The 13,439-nt window shown below is 36.5% G+C and overlaps 1 protein-coding gene across 1 annotated transcript; it reads right to left on the reverse strand.

The window, feature by feature from the left end:
- Positions 1-5,167: 5,167 nt before the first annotated feature.
- On the reverse strand, positions 5,168-9,129 carry LOC139713563 (uncharacterized). The gene is made up of 5 exons (XM_071625283.1): positions 9,097-9,129; positions 7,939-8,055; positions 7,058-7,211; positions 6,093-6,202; positions 5,168-5,395 (listed from the first exon to the last, which is right to left on the reverse strand). The coding sequence occupies exons 1-5, from the start codon at positions 9,127-9,129 to the stop codon at positions 5,168-5,170; spliced, it is 642 nt and encodes a 213-aa protein (XP_071481384.1).
- Positions 9,130-13,439: the final 4,310 nt, after the last annotated feature.

The raw sequence follows: 13,439 nt of genomic DNA on the forward strand, positions 1-13,439 counted from the left end.
GAATGATACAAGTATCTAATATTGTTAAAATGGTAATCACATGTACATTTTGAGAAAAAAAAATAGTTTGTATATATACAAATACCATTAAATTAGATAAATATGTTAATGACAATTCATTCAAAGGTTTTCACTAGTTTCATTACAGATGTACTTAAGCAAGTAGTGTTTATGAATATTACCTCCAGGGAAATGTTAAGGTATGATAGTGCCTCTATTTCTACAATATTTCAATGCAGGTGTTTGTTTCACAAAAATATATGAAAGAAAAGAATACATGTATAATACAGTGGACTCACATTACAACAAAGTCCTGGGGACCAGCAGTTTTCTATCATTGTATAGAAATTTCGTTACAACTGCACAAATAAACAATGAAAGTACATTGAGCCGATGTTGCGGCCTGAAATTTTCATTCGTTTTAACCGGAATTTTGTAATAACTGTGTTCTTTATAAAGAGAGTGCACCGTAAATACTTCTTATTCTCTCATAAAGTACACTCTACATGACCCGTAACCTCGATGTCACCAAAATGTCAAACACATCAGAACTTATAAGACTAACATTAAAAGTTAATTTGAGTCTGAATTTTCCCAGTAATTCAGGTAAAGTATATCATGAACTATACTCAACTGGACTTACTTGCATTTTTTGTAACAGTGATGTTTCATGTCCTCTCTGAGACGCTTCATCAGGCCGACTGATTTTGGGCGTTAACACGTTGAAGAAGGACTGATTTTGCCATAACATGCATTTCCCACAGACACCTGCTCAAGTATACTTGGGACTCGTCCTCAACAGGTTATTTTGTTGTTGACCCGTAACAGGGTCAGGGTGTTTAAGATGATGGAACATCACGGAGAGTGCTTCAAATGTCACTACTCCAAAAGAAAAATTAATACAAGTACAAATGTATTAAAGTCCAGTAGAGTAGGTTTATAATATTGTTCATGATGTTACTACGGAAATGATATTATGTTGAAGGGGTTAAAATGACTACTCAATTTCTATTCATACAAGTTAAAAACCTTGAGAAATATCAAAGTGCTTCTACTAAGCCCTGTTATATCAGAGAAAATTCATGACGGAAATAATCAGACTTTTTTTAAGAAAATGAAAAGTAGGTCTTAATCCGAATATCCACCTAACTTCAGGCACTGATAATACCTTCATAGCATTTTTCCAAGAACTACTGGATACTCTCCCTTCGCTTCCTAACAAACAGAGCACAATGCTCCTGCACACTATTTGCTGTTCAGAACTGCTAGAGCACATGCAAAAAATGTGACATGATATCCAAGTTGAAACACTGAAGGGGCTGTAATCCCAATTTTCAGTGTGCTTCTTGAAGAATGACCACCCATACACTTTGTACACCTCCTTAGCATGTTAGAAAAATATATGTTTATTAAAGATAAAGTCTGATTAAAGAGATAAGCCAAGCATTTTGGCAAATTTTAACCTGAGAGCGACGTTTGACCCTATGAAAGGTGGAACAGTGGTTGCTACATTACCAATAGATATAGGCATCTAGATTTGTCTGAGACACATTTACATACCAAATTTAAAAATGAAAAATCGAGAAAAAAACATGGCAAGTTTTGCATACACACGAAAACACCGACAATCTTTTTTTTTCTGTGACAGTGTTTGTGAAGATGGAAGAAGGGCGCCATCTCCAAAATCTGTAGGTTTCCCGTTTTACGGTAATACACCTTCATTACAAATTTAAAGATTATTTGAAAAGAACTAAAGCCTGTAGAGAGCTCTCAAGAAAATCTCTGTGACTGACGCAGGGGTGCTGGCAGCTGCGTTATGAGACCATATTATCCATATTATCGCTCACACTTTTTGAGGAATATAATGAGTTGTAAAAAAAAAAAAAAAAGGATGTTAGCAACTTATTGGTTGTTAAGTGTTAGGAAGGCACATGTCAATTTCATGCATATGAAGTCTTGGCGATATGAAATATTGTACAGCCAAGCTATCTTATTTGTTTGAATAGCTTCAGTCTTTTTTTGTAAAACTAGTAAATATATAATTCAATTGATTAAAAAATCTCACTGAATGTCTTCAGATTTTAAACTAAAATAAATGTGAACACAAAGAAAATTCACTCCTCATATGTAAACGAATGGGTCAATCCATGTCAAATCATCCAATGCTTGCCATGCGACCTCCTCCGATTTTCTTTAAAATCGCACAAAATGTTCCCCAGTTTGTCTGACGGAAAATCTCAAAACATTTTTCCCAAGGTCAATTGGTTGCTAAGAAATAGCCTCACACAGCAACCAATGCGCATTCAACATAGTTAAAAGAAAATTAGGCATTTTTGATTGACTATTGTAGCCTGTAGTTTTAAGCAAAAGTGTTCATTATCTGGAAATTGAGAGAAATTTATAATCTTTGCAAGAAAAACTGACTGTGACGCAAAATTGACCTAAAGGTCAAGGGTATAACAATCATGATGTAATTGACACTACATCTGAAAGAAGAGCATAAACAGCTTAGAACCTGAATATGATAGGCTGTCAGTTTTCATAATTCTTGAAATATTGCTCTGTGAAAAGTATTTCAAACCATGTGTTTACATGCATTGCAATGAGGTAAATATACACTTTAGCAATTTATTGTTCTGGTCAAATTTTGGATCAAATCAAAAGGTCATCATTAGGTAACAAAAGTGTTTTGAAATGAAATACAGTGCACTCCCGTTATAACGAAATGCTCGGGACCGGCAGTTTTCTTTCGTTATAACGAAATTTCGTTAGAACCGAACAAATACAATCTATAATGAAAACAAGAAAACCACGTATATATATCATATTCTGTTTGCTGAATACTCATTATAAACTGGAAAGCTATGTGAAATGTGATGGGATCAATGTATCACAATAATAAACGCAAGTTCCCCTCAGAAACTGTGCTTGACACAAAGAGCGAACACACAGTGGTGTAAAGCGTTCACCCATGCAGAGAAGCTATACATGCTTTTTCCGCTACGAATTTTGGAAAGCAATTCGCATTTCGTCATAACGGAGCACATTTCTTTTGTTTTTCTTTGTCTGTGGTGCTTGGAAAAGACTTCGTTCTAACAGAAATTTCGCTATAACCGTGTTCGTTGTAAGTGAATTTTTTACCATAGACTATAAAGGACAAGTCCACCTTCGTAGACATGTGGGTTGAGTGAATGCAGCAATATTAGTAGAACACATCAGTGAGAGTTTGAGCAAAATCGGACAATCCGTTAAAAAGTTACGAATTTTTGAAGTTTCTGCTCAGTCACGGCTGGATGAAAAGACTACTGTAGCTTATGATGTCACATGACTACAACGATAAAAAAAAAGAATAAAGATAATTCAACATATTTCCATTTTTTCTCGCATAACAAAAGAGCACTCGACTTCTCTCTTTCAGAAGGCAGGGGGAATAATATTACCTTTAGCATACGTCAGTAGCAAGTCGAAAAAATGTGCACTTTATTAAAAAATGTAAAGTTTGGTGAAATTCTCTTTTTATATTCCTTATATAGTTGTACGCATGTGACATCATACACTGTAGTAGTCTTCTCTTCCAGCAGTGACTGCACAGATACTTAAAATATTCGTAACTTTTGAACGGATTGTCCAATTTTCCTCAAACTTTCACTGATGTGTTCTATTATATTGCTGCATTCTCTCAATTATTATGCATATGAAGGTGGACTTGTCCTTCAATGGTGATAATTTTGGGACCAGAAGATTTACTTCGTTACAACAAAAATTTCGTTATAACCGTGTTCGTTATAACGGGAGTGCACTGTATGTATAACAGACTATCCCTACTGCAAATATCTCAGGGCTAGGTCTTTTTATCTTGAAAGTGTGGACATTTAAAATTTAAAAATTGATGCCATTCCTAGGTGGGACGAAGGGTGATCCCTGACCTTGCATTGGATGATTTGATGTGGATTGACATATTAAGAATTTAGATGGTGAAAGCTGTATCACCCCTAAATGTAATATCAACGCTAAACGCTATCTGTCACACATTGACATGGCAGCAAATCACTGTCCGAAGTATTAGCCTCATGACATTGTTCACTACTCCTGGTAATCACTACTATACTTATAGTGACACAAAACTGGGACAAGTGGTCGTTGGGAGGGTGCACGAAATAAATTCAAAAATGCCAGTAAAGCAAAAAGAAGTAGATGTCTTTTTATCATCTTTGAGTCACCATTAATATATTGACTTTCCTATGATATGTGAATGTATGAGTAAGGCAAACTACCTTAACTTTTGCCCATTTTTTTTTCTTTTTCAACAAAACTCTAAGCAATAAAAAACACTGAATAAAGATTGGAATACAAAATGTTTATGTGATTGTATGATAAAGGTAATAGATTTAAGAACTATGTCACATGGACCTAATTAACTTTGCAGCAAACAATGGATGTAATAAGACTGTGTGATTTTTACATGGGTAAACAACAAAAACAGGTCTAAGCAACTGCTGTCGTTCTTTCAAGAGTGTGAGAGAAAGTTGCGTCATATCTCCTTTGTATACCCCCTGACCTTTTGCCCGATATTCTGCGTTGCTTACCCTCTATAATCAGGTGTATTACATTTAAGGTCGTGATTACATTAAGCGTTGAATATATTATATTTGATAGGCTTGACATGAATTACATTTAGGATTGTTATTACATTCAGCGTTAAAATGTATTACATTTAGGGTTGTTATTACATTTAGTGTTAAGATGTATTACATTTAGGGTCGATATTACATTTAGCGTTAAGATGTATTACATTTAGGGTCGATATTACATTTAGGGTTGAAATGTATTAAATTTTGGGTTTTATTACATTTAGGGTTGAGGTGTATTACATTTAGGGTCGATATTACATTTAGGGTTAAGATGTATTACATTCAGGGTCGATATTACATTTAGGGTTAAAAAGTACTACATTTAGGGTCGATATTACATTTAGGGTTGACATGTATTACATTTAGGGTTCTCTCCGGTTATTACATTTAGGGTTGACTCGATTATTACATTTAGCGTTAAAATGTATTACATTTAGGGTTGTTATTACATTTTGGGTTAAGGTGTATTACATTTAGGGTCAATATTACATTTAGCGTTGATATTACATTTAGGGGTGATACAAAAGATGCTACTCTTATTCTTCCTTGTGTCTTTTCAGGAGCTCAATGATTGTGCTGAGCTGCCCACTGATTTTGATTAAGTCATCGTGGATAAGGTGGGGTGAGCAGGAAACAATTTCTGTAATTGCATTTAGATTCTCAACAACCACTTCGTCTGGATTACCGGTATTCACATCCATTTCTTCATCGCCGAGGGTCATCATCTGCGGATCATCCTCTGAATTCTGGGAATTAGTGCACTCCTGAAGAGATGAGAAATTTTTGGAAAAAGAAATGAAAGACCCTTTAGCCAATGTAAGAAAGTAATTCCTCTTGAGAAATGTAACATTATGTCTATAGTAACTCCATGAAACCTACACCACAATGTGGTCAAAATTTATGCCTCTGCCAACAACCAAACAGTAACATTTACCATGTTCATGCTCATTTATATTCCATGCCCTTTTCTGAAAATAAAGTCATTTCTGTTTATTGTAGGCAACTGATGAGAAAAGCTTTGCATGAGGATGACCTTTCATAATAAAATGATTGTGGCATGTCCATTCATGCAGGTCAGCAACTATTACATTCTACAAATGAGATAAGAAATGCCATTCATGAAACATTTCTGATCTGCAATGTTGGTAAAAACAAGGTAAATGAAAAAAAGAAGAGTATATTTTCAGAAATGGGCATGGAATTGAAATTACTTCAACAAATTTAATGATATGGGTATCCTTTTCTTTGTTGGAAGATATATTTTACCTATTGAAGCATTCTGAGTCTGATCAAAATTTCAACCTAATAAGAACCAGATATGTTGATGTCTCCAACAGAAAACCAAATACCATTGTTATGTTGGATAAGGTTATTCATTGAAAATGCCAAAATAAGAAGGAAAAAAAAAAAAGATAAAGAGCTCTATCAACTAAGAACAGAATTTATATAAACATAACCAACCCCTAGTCCAGCTTCATTTTGTGAGCTGGAAAGCCCTTCCGTGACCTCTGGGGGCAATGTCTCGAGGATTTTCTCGCTCACAAAGTCGATGGGCGTGGGCGGTCCTCCTCCTACATTTGGAAGTAAGAAAACAGAATTAATACATATGGTTGTCAATACTGAAAGAAAGAAAAATAAACGTGAAGTAATACAGGCAATAGCACTGCAACTGATAACATTACATGTTCCTATCAATTAGTGCATTTGCAAACATGACTACTGTAAAACATGATATTTTTGCAAATTGTAGCCGACGGCCTTCTGCGCAGCATCACATTTTCGCGAATTGCCACTGGCACTGAATGCAATCAGTGTAGGCGAGATTTTTCGCGTGCATTTTAATTTCACGAATCTTGGCTTTCGCGAAATTTGTGAAATTAAAATGCACACAAGCATTCCTCAGTTTACAGTATGATTTTGAATGAAGCAGCACAGTACTGTAATCAACATGTATGGCAACATCATTGTGCTTCGTATAAAAAGGTAATACAGGTAAGCACATACCATGTTAGAAGTTCACATCATCAAAAAGTTTAAGACATGTTGATAATCACATCATATTACATCACTGACCTTTGACCCTACACCTATTACCTGAGAACATTGCAAACTTAAACGAGGGGGGTGGGGGGGGGGTGGGCCAGCTTTGAGGGCTTCACTGTGGACATAGTGTCCATGGCATATTCCATCACACTGGGTATTAATACCTGGAAAATATACTGTAGTTGAAATTTAGAACTTCAAAGTGCACTCAATATCTTATTTACTAGAGTACCGATTTCCACTTTTAAACAAACTTTTCTCTTTTGTGTAATTTTTGACATAGGGAGTTCTGTGGTCCTTAAAAAAACAAAAGAAATTGCCATCCTTGCCATAATGCATGCATAATATGCATTAATAATTCAAGATTATGGAAGCATGCCCACCTGTAAGATGTGCTTTCGCTTGCAATTTGACGGCCCTGCTCTTCATGTCTTGCCACTTCTTCTTAAGATCACGCCATTCCCTCACTTCTTTACCTCCACTGCTCCTCAGTTTCACGGACAACTCCTCCCACGCCTTCCTTTTTCTGTCCTCAACCTGACAATAGAATTTTAGTCCAAAATTACTTTAATATCATTACATGGATCTGGGACAACTATGAATCCCAACTGTCTGTCCTGAGAACTCCCCCTGGGGCACAACTTCTCTTGAGGACTACTCTCCTTCGGACAAGTCTCCATGGAGAACACCTTTCCCGACAGCTCCAAAGATTTCCTGAGGGCAGTTCTCCTGATATGCATTTTAGGACCTGATCTCCTGACAACTTCTCTAATGAAAATTTTTTATATCAAACACAGCACAAATCACATTGAGAATGAAATCATCATTTTGAACTGTAAACGACATCACATCCCGAAACTTAATTTTCAAAAAAAAAAAAATTAAGATTATGACAGATGCAATTATCATAGGAGTGAATGTCATGTTACCTAGAGAAATTAATATAGAAATTAATTTTTCATAAAAAAGTAAGGTCACAGATGCCACTGCAATACATCTTTGTTTAATTTACATTAAAACTATTCAAATATTATACTTTCTTAATGTATAATCAATATCTTCATTTAAAAATTCACGACCTGAGGCTTTCATCAATATATTTTTTCATGTGTTTTTTTTTTCCTTTCTGAGATAAAGATGATAAGAATTCATTTGCAAATTACTTCTAATGCCAGAAGTGCTTTGAACAACATCTAAAAATGTCTGATACACATACTCATTGGCAGTAACAGAAGAAGTACAAAAAAACAATCTAATACTGCACCTTCACACCGCAGTAGCCAGCTTTCCCAAATAGGTCCTCGCGTCGTCTTTTAACGAAATCGACGATTACCAGCTTCTCTTCCCGACTATAATTTTGTCGGCGTTTTCTTGATTCTTTCTGTTGATTAAAAATGAAAGAAGACTGTGTTCATTGCTTAAAAATTATGCATGTGCATAATCTGTATGCAATCTAGTCTATTTTTCACTAATTACCCCAAGGATTCACATGCATAGAAGCCATCTTTTGACCATGAATCCCATGAAACAAGTGAGCTTAATCAGGTTACATGTAGGTACACACGAGTAACAACTGTAATCTTGCATCAAGATTTCTAATGAACTAAAATTGTATGATATACTGTAAAACATGATATATTCGCGGAATGAAATTTTCGCGAATTGGAGCCGACAGCCTTTTTCGTGGTACTGTATGAAATTTTCGCGAATTGCTACTGGCATTCAATGCATGTAGTGTAGACAAAAGCTTTCGCGTGCATTTTAATTTCGGGAATTTTGGCGCTCGCGAAATTCGCAAAATTAAAATGCACACGAAAATTCCTCGTTTTACAGTACGCCTGTGATATTGCTCTTTTTAAATTTCTGTAACCTCATACAGACTTCATTTTATCGACTATATATTTGGGGAAATATCTTTCATAAATATGTTAACAGCCGCGAATCCAGGTAGGGTGCACCGAACGTGTGCCACCTTAGATTTTTGATGAAATAATTGAAATAAAAACATTTGGGGGCACATTCAACGCCACCCCCCCCCCCCCAAATTAATTTTGAAAAGGCACCCCCCCCCCTTTATGAAATTTCTGAATCCCCCCTTCTATTAAGTGAAGTGATCATGCAATTTCTCAGTCAATGCAAGCCTTGAAATAATACAGCACTTTTTAATTATTAGGCCTATATCATTCATGTTGGCTTTTTCAAAATTGATTCCAACTGGCAAACCCAGAGATTAGGTCACAGTGACTGACAAATCACCTGAGGGGTGGATCTACGAATCCATGTAGGGATGGAATATCTAGGCCATTGACTTTTTTTTTCTCATCTCAACTTGAAAACAAAGAAAATGACATTTTGTTAACCTTTATCTTCAATCACCCAAATTCATGGCATGATGGTATTTCTGGATATTAAAGTAACTTACCTTGTGAGCATGATTCTCACCATTTCTGGACATGGCGATCGATGATTGATGATCAGCTGACATGGAATGACAAGATAACAACAAAAACGTCAGCTTTAAGAATATTAGTGAGCCAATAGAAAGAAGCTTGTTTCTACACACAGATGCGTGCTTTCCCTGAAGTTATTCAATACTCATCACAAGGTAAATGTCAGAAGCTGTTTTTTTTGTTTTGTTTTTTTTTTTCCATTTTTCACCTAGCAAACATGTTATTGAGTCTTGGAACAATTTACCAGCATCTCTTGTCACTACTTCTAGCTTGAAACTTTGAAAACTGGAGTAAATACAGTTTGACACAACAGATATTTTTGATATATCGTGACATTCATGTATACTGCAAACCACTACATTTTAAACAGCAGTCAAGAAATCATTCAACCATTTGTTTTTCTGAAACGACGGGGAAACTACAGCAATGCAGGACTACCACACTCCCATATACCAGATGTTGCTGCTGATGATGTTATGTATCTAATTTTCAATTTTCACCCTATCAAAGACTGAGTCAGTGAGTGATAACAAAAAACATTGATTTCAAGCTTCTACATGAAGCAAAGGACAAGGACCTTGTGCTACGCAAAAAATTAAGATACATGATGTAAACAGGAAAAAAAAAAATGCAGCTAAAAAAGCCCTAAAGCCAAACGAAGGGGTATTTCAGCCTCACTAAATCAACCCTAAAGTGGAATATCTAGACATGCACTATACATGTACGTATGGCTGGTTTTCCCATTTTATTAATTAATATAAAAAATCTTGTTTTTTTACGCAAAAGGATAGATCTCGCAGATCTTCCAAAAAACACAGTGTCACAGCAACATATTTCAAAACAACAAGTACAAGTGCTTGCGAGCATCGTGCACCCTACACCCGGTCACGCTTACTCGCTGATCAGAACAGTGCTGCGTTTCGGACGAGAAGAAACAGTTTGCAACTGATTGACAAATTGCCCTACATCGACGTAAATAAGCACTGAATTGATCAGTGTTTTAGTAGTAGCCATGATAAAAAAATCATGGGCGTACATACTCGAGCAGGATTCAAACCTACGACCTCCTGATCACCGGACAGGTGTCATCTCCACTAGACCACCGAGCTATCGCCTGACAGCAAGAGTTGGTTCTAATCCTTATAGCATTCAGCGGGTACTGCTTTGTTATTCAAATTCATGAAATTCTTCCATCGAGATGTTTTCTTTGCAACTGATTGACAAATTGCCCTACATCGACGTAAATAAGCACTGAATTGATCAGTGTCTTAGTAGTCTAGTAGCCATGATAAAAAATCATGGGCGTACATACCCATGATTTTTTATCATGGCTACTACTAAAACACTAATCAATTCAGTGCTTATTTACGTCGACAGAAGAATTTCATGAATTTGAATAAGAAACAGTTTATATCATCAGTCGGGTGACTCAACATTAGTGACAGTACGACAGCTCAATTTACAAATATAATAAACATATGACTTCTAAACCACTACTGTTCTAGATCTACATTGTATGTTAGACTTTCGTTTTATAACAACAAGTTAGACTTGCCATGGCATGCCTATCTAGTACATGTAATGTTAGTACTAGCAGTACCCCCAGCGCCCAGGCTACCCCCAAACTCATTTATAAGCTTCTTAAAAAATTATCAAAACTGGGTTTTTATCTATTTTTAAATGGGACCGATGCATGGGATTCCCTTTAAATCCTGCCACACCACACTATCTACAGTAATGTCTAACTACACACAGCCGCTGTCGTGAAGCGTTCGCACAGCGGTCTGGTCAGGCTACAGTAATGTCATGACCAATGCCATAACCCTGCCACACCACACTATCTACAGTATGAAGTCAGTATTAAATGTCATGACTAATGACAAGCAATGTACTACGGCTACTAACAATAACATTGATCAATGAACATGACCGACCGTTAGGCGTTACTAGTAATTGTAGTATTATGTTCTAGTAGTAGCGAGGTATGGTCTAGGGGTAGGGGGTTTGCCGGTTTTTTATTTGCAGAGAGCAGAGAGGCGAGGTACGGTAAACTCGAGTCAAGGTAAATAAGTTAACCCCCGGGCCCGCCCGGGCGCTGGGTGGTGGTGAGGTTACTGATGTTGTCGTTTATAGATGTAACGTCATTTAGGGTAGGAGCCGGGCTGTACTAAACTACTAACGTTAGAGTACTGAAATGTAAATTTTATTGCTACTAAGGTACTACTAGGCCTACTAGCGAGTACGAACGTTAACTTAAGAATCTTACTTTCCTTAGGATAATAGGGGGTAGGCTTAGTTCTAACGTTCTCTTAGCGTTAGCACTTATGTCGTTACGTGTCTATCCCCCAGATCTCAATACTCAGTAGTCAGGACGTGACAGCGTTGCGGGGCTATATTTTCTACATCTTCTTCTCTTTCTTGCATCACATTTGAGAGTAAGATCTGCACAAAAAGCGACCGCGATAAACACGAGCACGATAAATTCATCTTTATAGAAAAACACAGCAATAACTTGGGCATGTGGGACTAACATTAACAACATGATCGGCTGCCAAAACAAACGCTGCCGCCCTGTGTGGTACACAGCTCACATCCGCACGCACGGTCAGTCAGTCAATCGCCTGAAACTCATTACAAAGCTGCAGATTTCATGATAACTTATCTCACTACGCAAGGTACATGTCATAATTCACACAAGGAAATGAAAATAAAGCTTCCTTACCTTCGAAGGAGCAAGTTGAATCGGAGCAGCCAGCAGCCAGCAGACGGTATCGTATCGACGTACAGCGAAATCAATCTCAATCAGAAAAAAAAAACAATTGATTATCTGATTTACATATCATTTGCATATAATTTGCTTAAGAGCAGGCTCGTTCATGAAAATTGATTACTTCTTTGTTAAATCAAGTCGCACTTAGCTTACGAGCAGCTTTATGAAACACAATTTGCAAGTCGCACGTAGCTTAACAGCGACTGCACCAACTTACGAGCGACTGCATGAACTTACGAGCAACTCTTTATGAAACACCCCCCAGGTATTGCAGCCATCTTCTTGATTGAAAATGAAAACAAATTTGTTGTTTATTGCTATCTTATTGGTTTGCTTTTTGCGGGACTATGTGATGTCATTGTGTGTCAGTTGTCTTCAAATTGATGCATTACCATTATGTGGTTAGTGTTTGGGCATTGTCAGCATACATGCATTTAAATTTGAATGCATGTTAAATGAATTTGAATGACAAAAGTATGAAATTGACCGGGAAAACCTATAATGATAATAATGATATTATGATCAACAGTTGATTGTTGCTTTGTGCTTTGAGATTTGAATCAGCATTGAGGAGAGTCACGCGTTCAGTAATACGTTTTGATGTTATTCTTGCCCCGTACTTCTTGTACATAGGCCCTACGCTGCGGTTGGCTAGCTGTTAACTTATGTTATTTTTGTGTTCTTTATTTACGTGTGGTTGGAAGTTGAAGTTTAGTAAACAAATGGTAGTTCGTCCGACGTCGATGTCACCGTAACTACTCCTCGTCTCTTGCATCCTGTTTTACAGTTATTCTCGTCTTCTTTTAGCAAAGACTGGTTACATTTATTATACATAATACACTCACATGGAAATATAATTAAGTATCATTATTCAATTGGAATGAGGTCAATCACTTGATTTGCATGTGACCTGGAGATTCTCTTTCTAATTCTATTTGCTGCTCTCAAAAATATTCATATCGGGACCTGCTTGAGTAAACAAAACAGGGTTTATGCTTGCAAATCATGAAGCTCTCTGCCACGACTTCAGTCACGGCTATTAATACCACAGCGAAATCCTTATGTATATGAAGGTGGACTTGTCCTTTAACATCTTAATATCTTCCTACCCGTTTCAAATGCTTAACGGTAAAGTCATATGTCAAGCTTTGTTTGTGAAAGTTAAACCTAGTTTTGCTTTATTTTTCAAACGACTTTAATATGCAGTATGAGAAGAAGGAAGTAAGCTTGAATTTGTAGGTTTAAAGAAAAGGCGCGCTCACGCTGGTAAGGAAGCGAAATTTTCTAATGAAGGAAAATCAAGAAACATGCACATGCAGTAGGCAAACAACAACAAAACACACACACTTTATAGATGGATAGATAGGTAGATAGATAGATAGATAGATAGATATTAGTTTATTTCATGAAAAGAAAAATACATAGCAGCCCCGCGGCTTAATTGCGTGTTCTTTATGTAGATATATACAAAGAAACAAAATAATACGATACAATAAACATTCTCATTAAACAGATGCAAAAAAAGGTGAGCCTTATTACTTGTAA

This window comes from Diadema antillarum, unplaced genomic scaffold, assembly GCF_040938485.1.
Source record: "Diadema antillarum isolate AM-2024a unplaced genomic scaffold, OU_Dant_1.0 seq00002003_RagTag, whole genome shotgun sequence".
NCBI classification, from domain to species: Eukaryota; Metazoa; Echinodermata; class Echinoidea; order Diadematoida; family Diadematidae; genus Diadema; species Diadema antillarum.